This window comes from Mytilus trossulus, chromosome 4, assembly GCF_036588685.1.
Source record: "Mytilus trossulus isolate FHL-02 chromosome 4, PNRI_Mtr1.1.1.hap1, whole genome shotgun sequence".
NCBI lineage: Eukaryota > Metazoa > Mollusca > Bivalvia > Mytilida > Mytilidae > Mytilus > Mytilus trossulus.
In genome coordinates, this window is record NC_086376.1 from 63,762,612 (window position 1) to 63,782,282 (window position 19,671).

Consider the following 19,671-nt stretch of genomic DNA (forward strand, 5'->3'; position numbering starts at 1 on the left):
TCCATGCCGCATTAAGAAATTTACACAATTGTTTAGTTAGACTCTTTGAGATAGCCTGTAAGAGAAACACCAGCTTTCTATTAGTAGGCCATGAACTATTATATTTTGGTAAAAACTGTAGTCTCAATGATCTAAAGGCAGGACATACAAGAACAAAATGGTACTCGTTTTCAATGCAATTCATATGACAGCATATACATATACGATTTTCTCTTACAATATTGTCAAACGACCAACTTCAATATTTAGTTTTAATGTTCCACTACGCAGTCTAGTCAGTATATTACTATTAAAATCATATTTTAAGTAATCTTCTAAACAAAACTCATTTTTCAATTTTCAATATTAACACAATTTTTCACAACCGTTCAAAGTAGCAAACATGAGTTCTGGTAGTATTGATCATTTATACGACATTATATATACTAGTCAACAAAAGAAACGATACACGACTTTGAAATAAAATTGATCAAAAACGGTATTTAATGTTAAACAAAATGAGATACACTATTTTAAAGCGCTTTCATTTACAATGTATGCACATGTGATTATGAAAATCAAAACTTGTCGGAAAGTATCTAAATTCCGTGTAAATGATCAAAGGGTGCAAATTAGTTTTGCGGAAAGTTGAAAAAAAATCGACACATAATTTTCTAAGCACTAAATTAAATTTCAAATTTGTTTAAAAATATTCAATATGATAATCAAGTTATGTTGATGATGTAACTAGTGGGTTAGAATATATATTGATTTTTCAAATTTTTGGGAAAAAAGTGCTTTTTGAAATCTCAAAAAATGCAAATGTTTTTTTTTTTAATTTCGTCTCAAATCAATGCTTAAGATATGAAAACAACACACAGTAAATTTGGAATCTTTCGGATTAGTTTTAAGATTGCTACCGCTTTTTGAATATCACTTTACACATACTGTCTTTGGTAAATCAGTTGATAAATTATGTATACATTTTAACGATTTCTCGTGGGATAGAACTTTTCTTAACATTTAAACGAAGAAACTGTATGATTGTTAAAACAAATTGATGGCAAACACTGTCTTTACCTATAAATAAGAGGTTGGCATCATAAGTTGGAACTTCTGTTCTTAAAATTGTCGTTTTATGTAAATTTTGTAAAAAAAATAAAAAATCGCGAAAAAACGTTACAAAAGCAAAAAAAAAAAATTTTTTTTCAACGGATTTATATTTTCGTAATGATTTAGTATTACTACCTTATATATTGGTCCAATGAACGGAAAACTTTATCTTTAATTTGAAAAATGTATTGTTTCGTTTCTTTTGTTGACTAGTATTATATATTCAAATGCAAAACTAGTGTTATCTTGATCATTCCATACACAATTCATACCTAGACTAAATAATAAATCACGAACATGTGAAACACAGTTTCTCTTCCCATTTGAGGCGTCAATGCTTAGGAGGTTGTAAATATCATTAACCATATTAGGTTTATCATATATTATATGCAACCAAAACTTTATAATTCTATGTTTACTTAAAATGAACATAGGTAGATGACGAAGTTCACCACACAAAAAGGCGATTGGTACATTTTTATCAAGCTAGATTATGAACGAGTTCAATTTCATTGGATCGATAAAATCCCCAAATTTCAGACGCATAGTTAAGTATAGAGGACACCATACTGGTACAAAAATCAACCCAAAAATTGATTCGGCCCCAGATGACTTTTAAAATGTTTATATCATCGGAAAAGCTCCAAATTATTTCCCTTTGGTGCAAAAATGCCATTTTTGGCATTAAATTTGAAATATCTTTTTTTAACTCATCGGTGACCTATATTTTTATTATTGTTATCAAATAAGCTGTACATGAACTTAATAATTGTAAAATTTAAGCGATGTCTGTAATTAGGTTATTTTTTATTTCGATATTACCTCTTTTTCTCCTATTAGTTCAACAGAAAGTCTTTAAGAAAGGACATTAACAAAAATGTATGCCTCTTCCAGAGGCATTTGTGAGCTGAAATGAACCGTGACCCAATTTTTTTTTCATTTTTCTTTTAAGTATATAATAAGGTTCATTTATATAAAAAAAAATAAAGCGAAATCCTATATTAGAAAAAAAAAAGATTTATACCCAGGAGCTCGACAACATTTCGGTGATAATAGAATCATTCCCAGCAGACTTAAGATTTCAGTTTATTTATAGCACGCTTAATGTCATCTTCCAAGATTTCGTTATCTAAAGAGTCTATTGTAATAGTGTCCAAAAACGAGCTATTTTCAATTAGACCAATAACTTCTTCACATATATCTGGAGGGTCTTCCCCCAGCAATTGGTCAAAGTAACGCAACAAAAATCACTATCAGCTAAACATTTTGTCATGATTTTTTTCGCGGCTTTACTGTTGACCAAAATTTCCGTGGGTTTGTTTTGGCTATTTTGCAAAGTTCAAGTTCTTAGGCACGTTTGAAACTGGCTCAAGCTACATGTTTAGTCTTATTGTAACTATTCCTGGCTAAGATATATAAATGTCGATTTGTGTCTGTAGAATGACGTTGGTTCAAATTACGAGATGAATAAAATTTTCGACGTTCAAGGACACAGTTTGCATTAAATCATTCATTATTATGTCTGTTCGCATTTGTCGAAATGTTTACGAATATGGTTTTCCCAAATACTTTAAATGCATTGTCATACAAAACACAACTTATCTGCCTTACAGCATCGTTCACATCGTCTTCGCTGTAAAAGTTATTTACGAGCGTCAAAAGTGATTCACTGTGTTCTAAAAGAATTAAGTTGATCATATTCGTTACTCGTGTCCCACTTTATAATGGTATGTATATTTGGAAAATTACTTGTTTACAAACGGGGGGGATAGACGAAGATCATAAGAAATCGGTGAATGGTCGGAAAATGCATTAAATTGCAAAACGTTGAAGTCCGCTATACTATTGTTATTTTCTGGAAACACTAGAACATAGTCATAAACACTTTGACCTTTAGACAAAAATAACGTAAATTTGCCGTCGCAATCGTCACCTAGTCGACCATTCGCAATCGTGAAGCCCGTATTGTAACACATCTGTAGCAATGACATGAACGGTACCAATTTTCCTGCACCAGATGCGCATTCCGACAATACGGTTTATTCCTTGAATGCCAACATCCTTTGATCTACTGACAATTTACCTGTAAAATTATGTTGGCGTTCATGGAATAGGTGCAAGTAGTTATTACAAATAAATAAAATAATATTGTCTACAACAAAAGTGAATACTTATCAAAACAATCATACTAATTAAACAGATAGGTAAATACAGGTAGCTTAAACAAGTTCATGTTTTTCAAGTTTTTGAAAATCATTTGTTGCTGTTACTGCATTTGTACTTAAATAAATATGGATTTGTTATCTTAAAATGAAACAAAGTCAACATGTGCATATTGTCATGAAATCCAGTTTGCTCAAATTCTCTTTGTTCTTCAAAGTTTAGTTTTCAACATTATAGTTGCCAGTGTGTGTGCTGTAATATTCTCCTATATTACTTGATGGAATTTCTTGAAATTTTGTATCTCATGTTAGTTTACTATGTTTTATTTTCTTTAGTTTTTTTCAGATATTTTTCTTGTTTTTGATATTTCTTCCTTTTTGCCGAGCCTCCAACTTTTGTAAAAAAAAAAAAAGCGATACATAGCCATCCTACATTCCGTCGTAGTTGGCAGCGGCCTCCACAAATATTCATTCTGTGGTAAAAGGTTTTAAAATGATAATAATTTTCTCAAACTGTCATTGATTTCTGCCAAACTTGGATAGAACCTTGTTTATGATCACAAGCTAGTATCTAGTTCCGTAGAAACTTTTAGAATTTTCTATAGTAGGGTTTCATAGAATAACATTGTGAAGGTGATTTGTTATGGTCACAAATCATCAGAATTCTTGTTACCCTATTTTATGGATTTTGTTTAAACCTTGTAACGTTTCCAGCTTGGAAGTTATCAAATTAACTTATAGATTTTAAAAATAGTTCTGATGATTTTTAAAGTTAACCAAATTGTTCAATTGAAATCTTCGTATAGTTTATATTAACTAATGGATTTGAATAAATCTTTAATATTCTTCTTTTTTTTTTTTTTTTTTAAATATCTGCATTCAACTAAAATTTCTTTGATATATCTAATTAGTCTTATGTAAATAAACACTTCCATTCCCAAATTATCTTTTTTTAATAGAAAGCAAGGAATTCATTTATTAAAAAAATCATAATATATGTAATAATTTTAACCTTTAAATCTACCATTTTTCTTACCAAAAAGTAATAAAATGTTGCAATTTTATCAAGTTCATTAAATATTTTATACTTTTAAAAACATTTGGATAGTTCTCAAAACACCTATTGTTATTATATAAACATCCATTGAAATATTTTTGTTGGCATTAAAGGAATAGGTCACATATAAAATGTTGGCATTCAAGGAAGAAACCGACAATACATGTCTCTTCAGTGATGCTCGTGGCCAAAATATTTGAAATCCAAAGTTTATATAAAAGATGAGAAACATCTTCGCTAGCCAAGGGTTACAATCCGCTCTAGCGGGAGTGGATCGTAATCCTTGGCTAGCGAAGATGTTATCTAAAAGGTCCGAAAAGTATAGCCAAATCTGTAAAAGGAATCAGAGCTTTGCATGAGGGAGATAAATTTCTTAATTTATAATAATTTCTAACATTTTGTAACAACAATTTTTAATAACAAAAAATCCGTATTTTCATGCCAGTACCGGAGTACTGTCTACTGGGCTGGTGATCAATACCATCGGGGACTAATAGTCCACCAGCAGAGGCATCGACCTAGTGGTAGTAATAAAATTAACGGTATATCAATTTTTCTGCATCAGATGCGCATTTCGTATTTAGCAACTTTCGTCCAAAATAAAAAAAAGAAGAAGAAGCTGTGGTATGAGTGCCAAATGGCCAATGAGACAACTATCCATAAAAGACCAAAATGACACAAACATTAACAACTATAGGTCACCGTACGGCCTTCAACAATGACCAAAGCCCATACCGCATAGTCAGCTATTAAAGGCCCCGATAAGACAATTTAAAACAATCCAAACGAGAAAACTTACGGCCTTATTTATGTAAAAAAAATGAAATACATTTGTAACTTTGTCTATAGAGCGCCATTTAGAAATATACTTGGGATATCATCTGACTCAACGACATATATTATTAACCGGTCTAAATCATCAGTTTCTAATATATCATATAATTCGCTTGTACGTCTATTAAGATCACCACATAAAATAACTGAACCTTTACTTTTACATTCAAGAACAATATTTTCAATAATTTCATGGAAATCATGTTAACAAATTTGGTAAAAAAAAAATGATTTCTCATGTGGAATATAAGCGAAACAATTAAAAGTATCATCAAATGAATTGAAACATAATTTATCAAGTTTAATAATAACTAAACCATATTCAAACTTTTTTTCTACAAATATACCATTAGCTTATATATAATTTTTACCAAAAAAACGATATACTTCCTTATATAATTATATAATTTACAAACACTGTAATTTGTTAACGTATGTTTTTTATTACGACTGCATTTATTTTCACTTACATTTGTGCACTCAAAAGGGTTGCAGTTAAAAAATGCAAACATGCATTGATTTCTTACCAGTATTCAAAACTTAGATATGTATATAGGTATTTATCAACTAATATGAAGGTGGAATTTGCGGGATTTAATTCGGCTAAACCTAGTATATATAGTTTTTTTTGTCATTCTAGAGGAGTTTCTGTGAATTATCTATTTCTTTAAAGGAAACGAAATATATCTTATTTATTACAAATAATGCAATTTTCAATTTTATGATTTTTAACAATATAGAATCATATTCAAAACAGTGTGGTCCTGGCCATTGATTGACGACCTAAATTATCCCATTGACTAGGACAGATTAGGTGAACGTTTGTCGGTAACAATCACTGCTCACTATGTACTTGTTAAAGACACTGAATATGTGGGGTCACCAAAGGTTCTCAACACCTAAATAAAGCAATTCGAAAAACGAATCCGGAATAATACGATGTGTTGATTTATATTAATAATATAAATCAAAACATAAAGGTTATTCCTGAATAATTTTTCGAATTATTTTATTATTAAAGGCGTTAAGAACCTTTGGTGACCCCACTGTTTAAATTCTATAATAAGTAAGAAGTGAACAGTGGTCGTTACAGACAAACGTTCACCTAATCTGTCCCAGTCAATGTGATAATTTAGGTCGTCAATCAATGGCTAGGACCACACTGTTTTGAATATGATTCTATGACAGTTAAAATTCAAATTTTAAAACTGAGCCTGTAAAGCTTTTGCTTTAATGGAGTGGAACAATTCCTGATACTTCGCTGTTACTGAAATAATTCTCAATAACAGAGGCTTACAATGATTTCAGTACATGCACAAGCTACCTAATGCATATATTTTTCCTTCAAAAGAACAAATTCATCAAATCCTGAAGAAAGTATGACGTTTCAAGACCACTTTTGTCATCCGTTCTCATACATGGGTAAACCTACTGTCGTATTTGTTTGTTATATGACGCCATGTCTTTTTTTGCTAGCTTTCAGAACATGTAGTTTGAATGATGATGCACTCGTTTGTCGGCGTGACAAGATGGCAATCTTTTTGGTTGGAAGTCTGATATGTAGCTTGTTCTTGATTAGACTTGTACATACTTATTTTTGGTTTCGGACACTTTAGAGTTTTCTTGCAGCACCGATCTGTAGACGTGTCAATATTAATTTTGTTTAATTTGTGATTCTATTAGTGATTTCCAAAGCGTTAAAAGAGTGTTTTCTTAGGAACAAAGATAGATGATGAGCTGTAGGGACATGCATGGAAAAGCATGAACTGCTGGTAAAGGAACATATATTTGATAAAAAAAAATATACATGCACAATAAACAACCATAATTCCCACTGGTTATATAACTCTAACAGCACACAGTTGTTCCATGTCTAGAATACAACGGAGTGTCAGACCATCTTTGACTCTCTGACATTAGTCCTCTTCAATTGTTAATCCGTATTTAGAACAAGAAGCCTGAATATATCATATTATAAGCCCAGTACCTTTGATTAGTATGCTTAAAAGGACACTATGATCTTTGTATACGAGAGACTAAAGCTTTGAGGTAAACAACTATAGTTTATCGTATGGACTTAAAGCAATAGCCAACACTGTATAATAAGCCATAAAGGTTCTAAAACAATTTTAATTAGATACCCAAAAGCTTGATTCATGGTTTAAACTAAAAACAAAAGCAAAAATCATAAAAAGCAACTAACGACAACCATAATATAACAAATCAATTCGAAAGATATCAGGCTTATGATCGATTATTTACGTTAGACACGCGTTTCGTCTACATAAGACTCGTCGGTGTCGCTCGAACCAAGTAAATTTTCGAAGAATATTTAAAAACACGTAATCCTATTTAAAATACGACTTAGGTAAGATATACGCATGAGGTAAATAGTTATCAAAGGTACCAGGATTAAAATTTAGTACGCCAGACGCGCGTTTCGTCTTCATAAAACAACATTTATTGCATTTCAAATACATGTATCTACGAAGATTTCAAAATTTATCAACTGAATGAATAGATATCCCTATATATTTTAAGTATTTTTAGCATCTCAACACACAAGCTCTTGACGTGGTCCTAGCACATACACCATGCTTCCTCTAAAATACTGACAAAATTGGCATCATCAATAAGTCTACCGCAGTATGCGATGGTTAAAACGATAGGAAATTTAAAAGGTGGCCATATCTCACGTTCAAGTTCATGGGAGAAAATATCAGATTTGACACATTTTTGTGTACTTTTAGTTGCAAAAACTAAAATGTGCATTGATCCAATTAAGAAATAAGTATTTATCAATACTTATTCATAATCTCTGCCTTTTGTTACTAATAGTGCAAATTGACCAAGAATAATAAGATATTGGTTTTTTACCAAGACTAAAAAAACGTTGAAATCTCAGCTTCTATGGTCCCCTGATTTTTTTTTAATACTTTGCGTAATATTGGTACCAAAAAAATGCCTGAAGTCAAGGTTATTCATACACTTTTTCGAAGCGTTTAGGTCCGTTAACTTGAGGGAAATTAACAGAGAAAGCGATTTCGGAAATTTGATTGAAAAGTGGGAGTGTGTAAAAGTGTATAAATCCAGAATTATACAGTGATAACTATATGTATATAACGAGTAAGAACTTTTGAATAATATGAACATCATTAATTTGGGTTGCAAGCCGCAAATTTCTAAGAAATGAAGAAAAATATGAAAATTGGCACTATTTTTATAAAAAAAAATCCAAAAATGTTACAAAAATCTTTTTTTTTTCTCGCAAAAATTACTTCTTTCATTTTTGAAAAGTATTTTTTAATACATTGACATGTTGCACGTACATAATTTTTGCATTGTGACAACAGTAAATAAAGGTACACGTTGATTTTTCACGCCTCAACACTGTAGGTCATTTTTCAATTTGGAATTATTTCTCGATTTTAACTTAATTTTTACAAAAATTGCACCGTACGATTTTTTTACGACCGACCAAAAATGGAAGTCCAGATATTATACTATAACATATTAAAAAAAATCAGCTGTGTGTTAGGTGGGTGCATTAAAGTCACTAACTAAGCGTCTTTTCTGAAAATGTCACTCGCCTATATGGCAAACCTATCAATTTCTATTAAGTTATTGTATTTTTACAGACTTTCAAAAAGAAAAAGAATATCATATTCTATACAAACAATATCTAAAAATCCATTGTCATCATAACATGACTCTTAATATTATTACATAATAACTAATTACATAATAAGTATGACGCGATGATTTGCATTAAATTTTAGACTAGACAAACTCGTTAATTCTTGATTTGCCTCCTTCACGGGAAATAAAACCCCTGAAAGCACTTAAGCATATTTATAAATATAAAAACGAAAACAAAATATATATGTAAAACATCGAAGTGGATCTATGATTTAAAGTATATATATATACGAAAGAGATTTACATGAAGCTTGTATTAAATATAGCAGCGAATCTTATAAAAATAAAAAACGAGAATTTCGTAAGCGAAAACGAATCGCTGAAAAACTTTGGCAAGCGGAAAAATTCGAGGATATAAAACTTGCTGCTGAAATGGATATTGGCGAATTTTATCAACGAGTACGCCGTATGCGAAAAAGCGGTCCATCAACTACAAAGTTGTCATACAATGGTACTGAAGCTACAAACGATAGTAGTATATGTGAATTATGGGGTGAATATTTTCGCGATCTATACTCTGAGCAACCAACTGAATGTTTTAATGAAACTTTTTTCCATGAAATTACGTCAAAAGTGCAAACATACTTTGAAAATAGTGATAAAGCATCTATTCCAGAACTTGAAAAAGAAATTACCTTAGAAGAAATTCGGGAACAAATAAATACTTTAAAGTGTGGGAAAGCACCGGGCCCGGATCGTATTACTAACGAACATATACTATATGGCGGTGATCAAGTGATTAAATGTTTGTGTACACTTTTCAATATGATCTTGAAAACTGAATATCTACCTGTTTGTTTTAGACATGGCATTATTATTCCGCTGTATAAAGGGAGTAATAAAGATAAAACTAATCCCAACAGTTACAGAGCTGTGACATTAACATCCGTTTTAGGAAAACTTTTAGAAAAGATATTTTTGTGTCGTATTCAAAATGTGTTGGAAAATATAAACAATGTCGTACCTCATGGCTTACAATTTGGTTTCGTAAAGGAACATGGATCAATTCCTGCTATTTATACATTAAAAGAATCAATAAGGTACTATATCGAACGTTGCTCTTATGTTTTTTCAATATTCTTAGATAACGAAAAGGCCTTTGATCGTATTTGGCAAGACGGACTTTTGTTTAAATTATGGAATGCTGGAATTACCGGCAAAATTTGGAAAATAATACATATGTCATTTAAGACAGCAACTGCACATGTACAATATAACCGTTTAAATAGTCAGGTGTTTCCTATAAAACAAGGTGTAGGACAAGGTCGAGTTATGTCAGCGTGGCTATTTGCTTTATTCATCAACGATTTAATCACTCAACTATTGGAAACAAACTGTGGGTTGATGATTGGACATATACATATACCTACAATTTTACTAGCGGACGACACCACTTTACTAAGTGGCACGAAATCTGGTTTACAACAAATGTTGAATGTTGTTAATAAATATGCATATACATGGCGGTTGAAATACAACGCAACTAAGAGCACTCACCTTCTATTCAAACCAGCAAAAACTACTATAAAACATAATGAGTCCAAGTATGAGTTTTGTCTGGGTGAAACAAAGGTCCCTATGAAGCAAAGTATTATTTATGCTGGAACTTTGATTGATAGTAATATGAAATCATACGATCGTACTGATAAGGCGTGTAAAAAGATGAAAATGAATCTTCATTCTCTATACAGTATTGGACTTAATCGGAGTGGCATGAACTCAATTACAAATACCACTATTTGGAAACGTATTGTGTTACCAACTGCACTTTACTCGTGTGAGCTTTGGGGAACGTTAACATTTGCTGAAACCAAAATGTTAGAGCAAACACAACGATACTTCGTACGATTTGTATTGGGTCTAGATAAACGATCGCCTACTGATTCTTGTACAAGTACTGTAGGACTATGGTCTATACAAGGACTCATCGATAAATTCAAACTATTGTTCCTCGGACGGTTGCTCAGAGCTAAATCCAATACAACTCATAAACAATTATTTATTCTACGTCTTAGTCAACTTTTGCTTGGTGAATCCGATAAATGTTCTATAACATACGACTTAATAAAAACTCTAACAAAATATGACATGCATTCCTTTCTTGAGAGTTACATGGATGACTTGTATATCCCGGATAAAAAACTATGGTCCAAAATTGTGAATCAATCAATTGAAATCCGTGAAGAAAATATTTGGAAAGCATCTATACAGTGTCGACCAGAACTTTGTCGTTACTACAAAATTCAAAACAAATTAACTATTCACAGACTTTTACGTCTTGCCGTTGTCTATCCGCATTTGAATTATAAACTATTAGTCATAGTAAAACTTGGCTCAATAGCAATAAAGGATGGCCAGTGCTCTTTGTGCGGTTGTTATTCTACAGATGTCGTTCAACACTTAATGTTATATTGTGAAAAACTTTTGGATGCAAGAAATAGCATGTTTTACGGAATAGTTGATGTTTTACCAGTCCAGGAATCTGTACGCTTTTTTCAGCAAACTGATAGCGATATAATCGTAACCTTACTTGGTGGTATTACAGATTTTATGCAATCTGTGAACTCTGACAACTGGGGAAACATGATGTGTTGCTTGGCAGATCATATATTTCATCTGTACGGTAAATTTAAAGTCGAATTATCTGAGCATAGGTTTAATTTTGGACACTGAAATATCTTAACTAAACAAATGTAGCATATAGATATACATATATATTAGTAACATTGTTTTTTTTTTGTGTTTGTTTGTGTGTGCTTCAATTGTAGTCTGTAATTATATGTTGTTCATTACTTGTAATTAGTATATTTGTGTTATAAAATGTAAATCTTCAGTATAATGGAGGAAATAAAGAGAATCAATCAATCAATCAATCAATTAATAAAATACGCATTTTATGTTATATGAACTTTTTTAACTGACATAATTTAGAAAGAAAAAAATCAACAAAGCTTATGTTAAATTCAATTTTGAATAATAAAACTGGAGGCTCTCAAGAGCCTGTATCGCTAACCGGACTTTATTTGGGTTTTTAAAATCATATAAAAAAGTTAAAATTTGGCTACAAAGTAACAACACTTGGCCAGCACCTCAAAAGAAACATTCATGCTATGTTTGGTTCCATTCAATTCATTGGTTCTCAAAAAGAAATCATTTGTATGCATTTCCCTAAGGGGCCTATATTAAACTAAGTCCCCCACTGGCGGCCATCTTGGTTGATGTATTGGCTACAAAGTAACAACACTTTGTCAGCGCCTCAAAAAGAACATTCATGCTATGTTTGGTTTCATTCCATTCAGTGTTTCTCTAAAAGAAGCCATGTGTATGCATTTCCCATAGGGTCCTATGTTTAATTAAGTCCCCCGTTGCAGCCATCTTAGATGACGGATCGAAGTAACAACACTCGATCAGCCCCTCATAAGGAAAATTTATTCTATGTTGGGTTTCATTCCATTCAGTGGTTCTCTAAAAGGAGTCATTTGTATGCGTTTCCCATATGGTCCTTTGTTAAAATTAGCCCCCCGATGACGGACATTTTGGATGATGGATCGGCTACAAAGTAACAACACTTTGTCAGCACCTCATAAGGAACATTCATGCTAAGTTTGGTTTCATTCCATTCAGTCGTTCTCTAAAATAGATCATTTAGATGCATTTCCAATAGGGTCATATGTTAAACTAAGTCTCCGGATAGCGGCCATTTTGGATGATGGATCGGCTACAAAGTAACAACACTTGGTCAACATCTCATAAGGAACATTCATGCTATGTTTGGTTTTATTCCATTCAGTGGTTCTCTAGAAGAAGTTCAAAATGTTAAAAGTTAACGACGACGGACGACGACAGACCGAATAATCAACCAATCACACAGACATTCGTCTCAACTCGGCCGATTCCATACCCTCATCTAACATAGACGGAGAGTAGCGGATACTACCGAGGGTTACCGAATGTCACACAGACTGCTGTAAATGGCTACGTTTAAACATTTTATGTTTAGTTTTGGTTGACGATCATTGACTTATTTGAACATAAAGATATTTATAAACCCCCAAAAAAGTTTGTATTTAGTCATTCGTCTGGACAGAAATAAGCTTGTGCAAAAACATGAAACCGTTCTACACTATACATGTTTACGCACATGCGCTTGGGTACATATGATACAGTTAGTTTTTTTGGTTGAATAAACGATTACATTTTCTATATATAATTATATAATACATATCTATAACTTCTGTGCATGTCTCACCTAGTTTCAAGTGATTTAATTGACTTAGAGAAAATACAAAATTTTACTATCCATATTAAGAAACAAATCATGTCTCGCCTAGTTTTGAAACTAAGTGAAACAACTACAGAAGTGATAGATATTTATTTTAAATATAGAAAATTGAATATTTTGATCAACAACAACAAAAAATAAATAAAATATCTGTATTATATACCCAAGCGTTGTGGTTCTACTAATACATTGATTCAAGTTATAAAAAATAAAAGCAGTCTAAAGCGTTCTTCAAATTCAACCTTGCGTCTGGTAAACAGCCTTTTTTGTCAAACTTGCTCGATTTTTAGTCTACAGGGTTATAATTGTTAGCACGAACAAATTGTTTACCCATGAATCAAGTTTAGTATAGAATGAATATGTGCGAGACTCCCATTTGGCAAATGTGTTCATGCAAATCTGAGGAGTCCGGCGAACATTTGGTTCTCGAATGTTCTGAATATTCTCCTACACGAAATAAGTATTTTGCCAATACAAATGAGTACCAAAGTAGTAACTTCCCCGCGACGACGTTTGCTTCACAGAGTTACCGTCCTACGAAAAAATAAACATACTGCTAGGTGAATATTTTTATAAGGTTGATCCAAATGTTTGTAAACATGTTGACACTTTTAGTAAAAAGATGTTGAGTGAAATGTACACTTACAGGTCTTCAATTTTAGAAAATTAAGATAAATGTGATTTACATGTGCAACTTAATTGATGTGATCTCTAAATATTGATATTTTATATTAATATATAATGTTGTTATGTTTTACATGAATGATGACTTGTTTTTAAAAAGAATTAATTTTTATACGACCGTAAAAAAATTCCGGCCGTATAATGGTATCACGTGGTGGTCGTCGTCGTCAGCGTCGTCCGAAGCAATCTCCCATACAGACAGAGTTATCGTCCTTTCCTCCTCAATCTGAGGCAATCTCCCATCGTCAATTGAGGAGGAAAGGACGATAACTCTGTCTGTATGGGAGATTGATGGGAGATTGCGTCCGAAGACGGATGGTTTCCGGATAATAAATTAAGTATAAGTAAACAGAAATAGATAAAATTTTAACACAATGTTTATAACCACAAAAGGAAGCTTGGGATTGATTTTAGGGGTTATGGTCCCTTATGTGTAATACCATACGTAAAAGGCTGAGATATATTTTAGGGGTTTTGGGTCAAACAGTGTAGGAATAAGAGGCCAAAAAGGGGTCAAAAACAAGCATTTTTGTAGTTTCAAGTCAATAAATTGAAGTTATTTTTCTTTGTCCAGAATGGTTGTTGAATCACCTAAAACCAAGGCTGTATATTTTCTTCTTTGACTTAAATCAAATACATTATACAATGCAATATTCACTTTACTGCCAACTGATAAATTAAAGCAGTTTTTACCATTCAATATACAAGCACTATGATTACCATTCTAGGGTTATGCCCCTTTACAAGTGGAAACATTGAAGACTTTTTTTAGTGCCTGTTTGTCTAAAACTAAATTTAATGAAATGTGTATTTAATGCGTATTGCCTCTAAACTCAATTTAAGTTCAATTTTTGATAGCTTGACTTATAGAGTTCTTGAGTTATGTCCCATTATAGCGTTATATGCTAACAGGGCATCATCTGTGTCCTAATGGACACATTCCCCATTTATTTTTTTAGAAGTAACTATGGATCAATATTAATTTAACCATGACTGTATGACATTTTATATTTTAATATTTTATGATGTTTATAAATGAGTAGTTATTGTTGCAAACTCCATCATGGCCATGAGAAATTTTCATTGAGATCATTTTTGGAATAAGGGAAAGAGGGACGTGAAAACAAAATTGGGGTGGGGTCAATTTTATTTTCTCATTTCAGATTTCAGAATTCAAAAAGAAAATTTCTTCAAATATTTTTTCTTTGAGAGGATTAATATTCAACAGCATAGTAAATTGACCAAAAGCCAAAAAAATTATTTAAGTTCATTAGACCACATTCATTCTGTGTCAGAAACCTATGCTGTGTCAACTATTTAATCACAATCCAAATTCAGAGCTGTATCCAGCTCAGTTGAATGTTGTGTCCATACTTGCCCCAACCGTTCAGGGTTCGACCTCTGCGGTCGTATAAAGCTGCGCCATGCGAATCATCTGGTTTAACTTTGATATGGTCATATGTGTATGTTATTTCATAGTACATTATTCATTGTATATGCTCTCAGGCGCATTTGTGGGTACCTGCCTGCAAGTGCCCCCGCTGTAAAGGGGGTAGTTTCTTAATAAATATATATATATTGTGTACATACAACTCGTATAAACATCAACCCAACAATGTTAGATCTGTAAATTTTCTTTCGCCTTAACATCAACCCAACAATGTTAGATCAGTAAATTTGCTTTCGCATTTTTTTTGTTCTTCCCTTTATACTATAATTATAATAATATATATATTGCAGTTATCATGGTTATTATAAACAATGAAGGATATTATTTTCCTTTCCACTTGTTTACTAATACGTTACATGTTTAACCAATACAATTATGTGTGTGGCGTCAGTTATATCAGTTATAAAATATATACTATAAATAAAAATCATACAAATATGTAATTTGTAACGGAATTCATTTACACAATATAGCCACTAAAAGAATTAAATGTGTAGTATTAATCAGGCTTTATTAAAAAAAATGCAAAATTTATGATAGACACATCGCTCTTTTTGATAATCCATCTACATAATTTAGATATTACAGTTTAAATAAAATTTAGAATTATTTAGTTTACATTGAATATTTAATATGAGAGATAATACATAATAATACTTTGAAGATATTTGACCTCGTAGCCGTTATCTCTTCCACCAATGATTGATCATGATTAGGAACCACAGAGTAGTAAGATATGACGTTTTGAAGCATTGAAACGGTCTATACCAGTGAAAATAAATTTTAAGCAGGGAATTTGGGGGCTGTTCCCTCATAAAACCTGAACGACTATAGAAAAATTCTTAGCGTTTTTTTCTTAAATATGTGTAAGCTTACAACCTCGCTTACAACATTAAAATACCATTGTTTTAATTATAATACACTAAACTTGTTTTCTGCATGAAATTTATACTAGGATTAATATATATATATAAAACAATCAGATGTGTGTTAACGACTTGAAAAGGGTACCGAAAGTTCATTTATATATTGATTTGTGGACATTTATAGACAGGTCCTGCATGGAATTTCTGCGAGGATCGTTGGCGAAATATACAAATATGAATATATAAAAATAACAAATTCGTTAATACATTGTTTTACAAGTAGCCTAAGGGCAATCATAAACAATATCAAAATATGCATAATACTGAAGTCGTTCTTAACACTATTTTCGCTTTCTGAATTCTGCACTTGCTAAACAGTATAACCTAATCTTCTTACCTAATTGACAACAGCAAATAATTCCATATACTTTCAATATCCATCCTTTGTGTGACATGTTAGCAACTGATGTATGCGAGTATGTATGTGTAGTGATGAGGGCCGGCTGAGGGATATATACACACATATACCTTATCGTATTACATTTCAGATAACATCATTGGATGAGAAGAAATAGGAAAAGAAATAGAACGGTTAACTAATGATAACAAGGAAGCTATATTTGTTTTGTTTTCGGAAAAGAAATTAAGAAAATGATGTTGTTTTAAATATTTATAAACGCAAGTTTGTTTTCCGCCTCTTGTTGTGAAGTTTGACCGTCACAGTTTTGTGTTAGTTTTTGTTGTTCATTGCAGTTTTACAATGTTTTACTTTGCATGCTAATTTTTAAGTATTTTTATTATTTTCATTATATAAATGAAAAGGTTTTCATTCAAAAAGATGGAATAAGGCTTTCTTCATTTCCCATTTCCATTCTCAATTTTTACTTTATATAAAGAGCTAATAATGCAAGTGTGTGTACATTTTAAAATATAATAATCTATACCATGCTTGTATAACATAAAATTACGAATTTCTAAAATTATATATTAACTTCATGCATGGTTGTTTTATTTAAAAGTCATCCAAACCCACCTAGGCAGAAAGTATTGATTTATCTTCTATATTAATATGCTCATATGCACTATAAGTTTAAAAGTACTTGTTTGGCTCATTAGCACTGAAAATGTTTTTTGAAATGATCATAGATTATTTTTCTAAGATTTTCGTGAGATATAATAATGCTTTGACCTTCAATTCTAATCAAATAACAGCTCTTTAAAGTACACCCTGAATAAAATATGTTACAATCCAGGTTATACCTTACTGCGCATTCCCTTAGGTAACATCGTGTACCTCAGGATACAATTGATTGACTTTCAATTTAGCTCTTTTTGAGTAAAGACGTTTTTTTTTCAAATTATTTAAAGGTTTGTTGGTTTATTATTTTAGTTAGCATGGCTAACGCCTAACTCAATGACATTCCGTTAGGGATGGCTACACCGTATCGAGAGAGCGGTGCACTTGATACGGAAGACCATAAGGTCATTGAAGAAAATGTAAGTTTTACCGCAGTGGCGGTAGAAACTGATAAGGTAGTTGAGACTTTTGGCTCTTCTTACAAGGCGAGGAGAAATATCTCTTCTCGTCAATGTAGTGTTTGCTATGTATGCTTTAGTATATGAGTATAGAAAGAGAGATAACTCTGTTATATGTTGAAACAATGTATGTGAACTGCTTGTCTCCCTTTGTAAAGATATATATACAATATGCTGAGTTTCCGGTTACGTAATAAATGATGTACCTTCAATGGTGTTTGTTTGTAAGCCAGTATCAGGTTCAATCCGAATGTGCTAGCAACAAACAGTATATTTAAATTGGCGACGAGGATGGGATCAAAGATTGTATTACAAAATGGGATCAGTTTTACTACCAGATGTCAGCGGTATTCAGAACTTTGACATTTCTGACTCGACAGGTTTGTCTGCACGTTGGAAACGATGGCTTCGGGCGTTTCAACTATTTGCCGCAGGAAAAGAGGCTACATTGCACACAGCCGGAATGAATGTTCAAGACATTTTCTTCACATTGCCGGAAGGTGCATATGAGAAGGCGGTGAGCGCGCTAGATGCTTATTTCACACCACTTTCAAATGCCCCTTATGAACGATCAATTTTTCGATCTATGATTCAGTCTTCTTCAGAGACAATTGGACAATATATAACGCGTCTTCGACAGAGAGCTGATACATGTGAATTTGGCAATCAAAATGCAATTGATGAAAGAATACGAGATCAAATTATTGATAAATGTTTAAGTCACCATCTCAGACGTAAATTACTTGAGAAAGGTAGGACACTTACTTTAGCAAATGTTAGAAGTATTGCAAAAGCTATGGAAGACTCAGAACGACAAGCTGAATCAATTGAAGGTCAAGGTCAAGTCAACATGATACAGTCAAAAGGTAAACAGTATGGAAAGAACAGTTTTAATTCTGGTAACATAAGTTTTAATTCGGGTAACAAGTCGACATGTACAGCAACTTGCTACAGTTGTGGACGTGAAGGTCACATTAGGACTGACCCAAGCTGTCCGGCTCAGGGGAAGAAATGCAGGAAGTGTAAAATTGTTGGTCATTTTGATAAAGTTTATAAAACTAAGGATAAGTCAAAACACGGAAAGATTCGTCAAGTTGTTGAACAACCACAGAATAACACGGATGATGAGGAATATGTATTTAGCATGATCGGTGTAAATCAGATAAATTTTGTATGTGAAAATATTGTTGTCAATATAGGGAATGTGAATTTGAAAATGATAATTTGAAAATGATAATTGATTCTGGAGCATCATGTAACATCATGGGAATAAATTTATGGAATTATTTAAAAGATAATCATGTGAAATGTGTTTCGTCCAAGTCTACGAAGAGCTTATCCGCATATGGCAGTGAGGAACCATTGAACATCGCTGGAATATTTACAGCTACTATACAATGTAACAACAGAACTTTAAATGATATTGAATTTGTTGTTATTGAAGGCAAAGGTCAGGCTTTGTTAAGTCGTAATACAGCAGAACAGTTACGTGTGCTGCAGCTTGTTCACAGTGTTAGTGAACCTGGAACAATTAAGGACAAGTATCCAGAATGTTTTACAGGAGTTGGTAAATTGAAATCATTTCAGTTACAGATACCTATCGACCCAGATATCGAACCTATTATTCAGCCTATGAGGAGGGTACCGTTTAATCTGCGCGATAAACTTGGCAAGAAGTTAGATGGACTTTTAGATTTAGATATAATTGAACATGTCAATGAACCTAGTCAATGGGTTTCTCCAGTAGTAGTCGTGCCAAAACGTTCAGGTGATGACATCAGACTATGTGTTGACATGCGACAAGCTAATACAGCTGTGAAACGAGTACGACATCCGATTCCAACAATAGATGAACTATTGCAAGATATGAACTCTAGTAAAGTGTTTAGTAAGCTTGATGTAACTTGGGCCTATCACCAAATTGAGTTAAAACCAGAGTCTAGGGAAATAAATACTTTTGTAACTCATAAAGTGTTGTTTAGGTATAAGCGCCTTATGTTTGGTATTAG

At 32.2% G+C, this 19,671-nt stretch overlaps 1 protein-coding gene across 1 annotated transcript in view; it reads right to left on the bottom strand.

Annotated features, from left to right (window-relative positions):
* LOC134715746 (putative ferric-chelate reductase 1) overlaps positions 1 to 16,655 on the bottom strand; it is a 35,875-nt gene extending 19,220 nt beyond the window's left edge. The window contains exon 1 of the mRNA XM_063578145.1: positions 16,524 to 16,655. Within this exon, the coding sequence (XP_063434215.1) occupies positions 16,524 to 16,650 (127 nt within the window). The 5' untranslated portion in view covers positions 16,651 to 16,655. The remainder of the gene's footprint in view (positions 1 to 16,523) is intronic.
* Between the last annotated feature and the right edge of the window lie 3,016 nt (positions 16,656 to 19,671).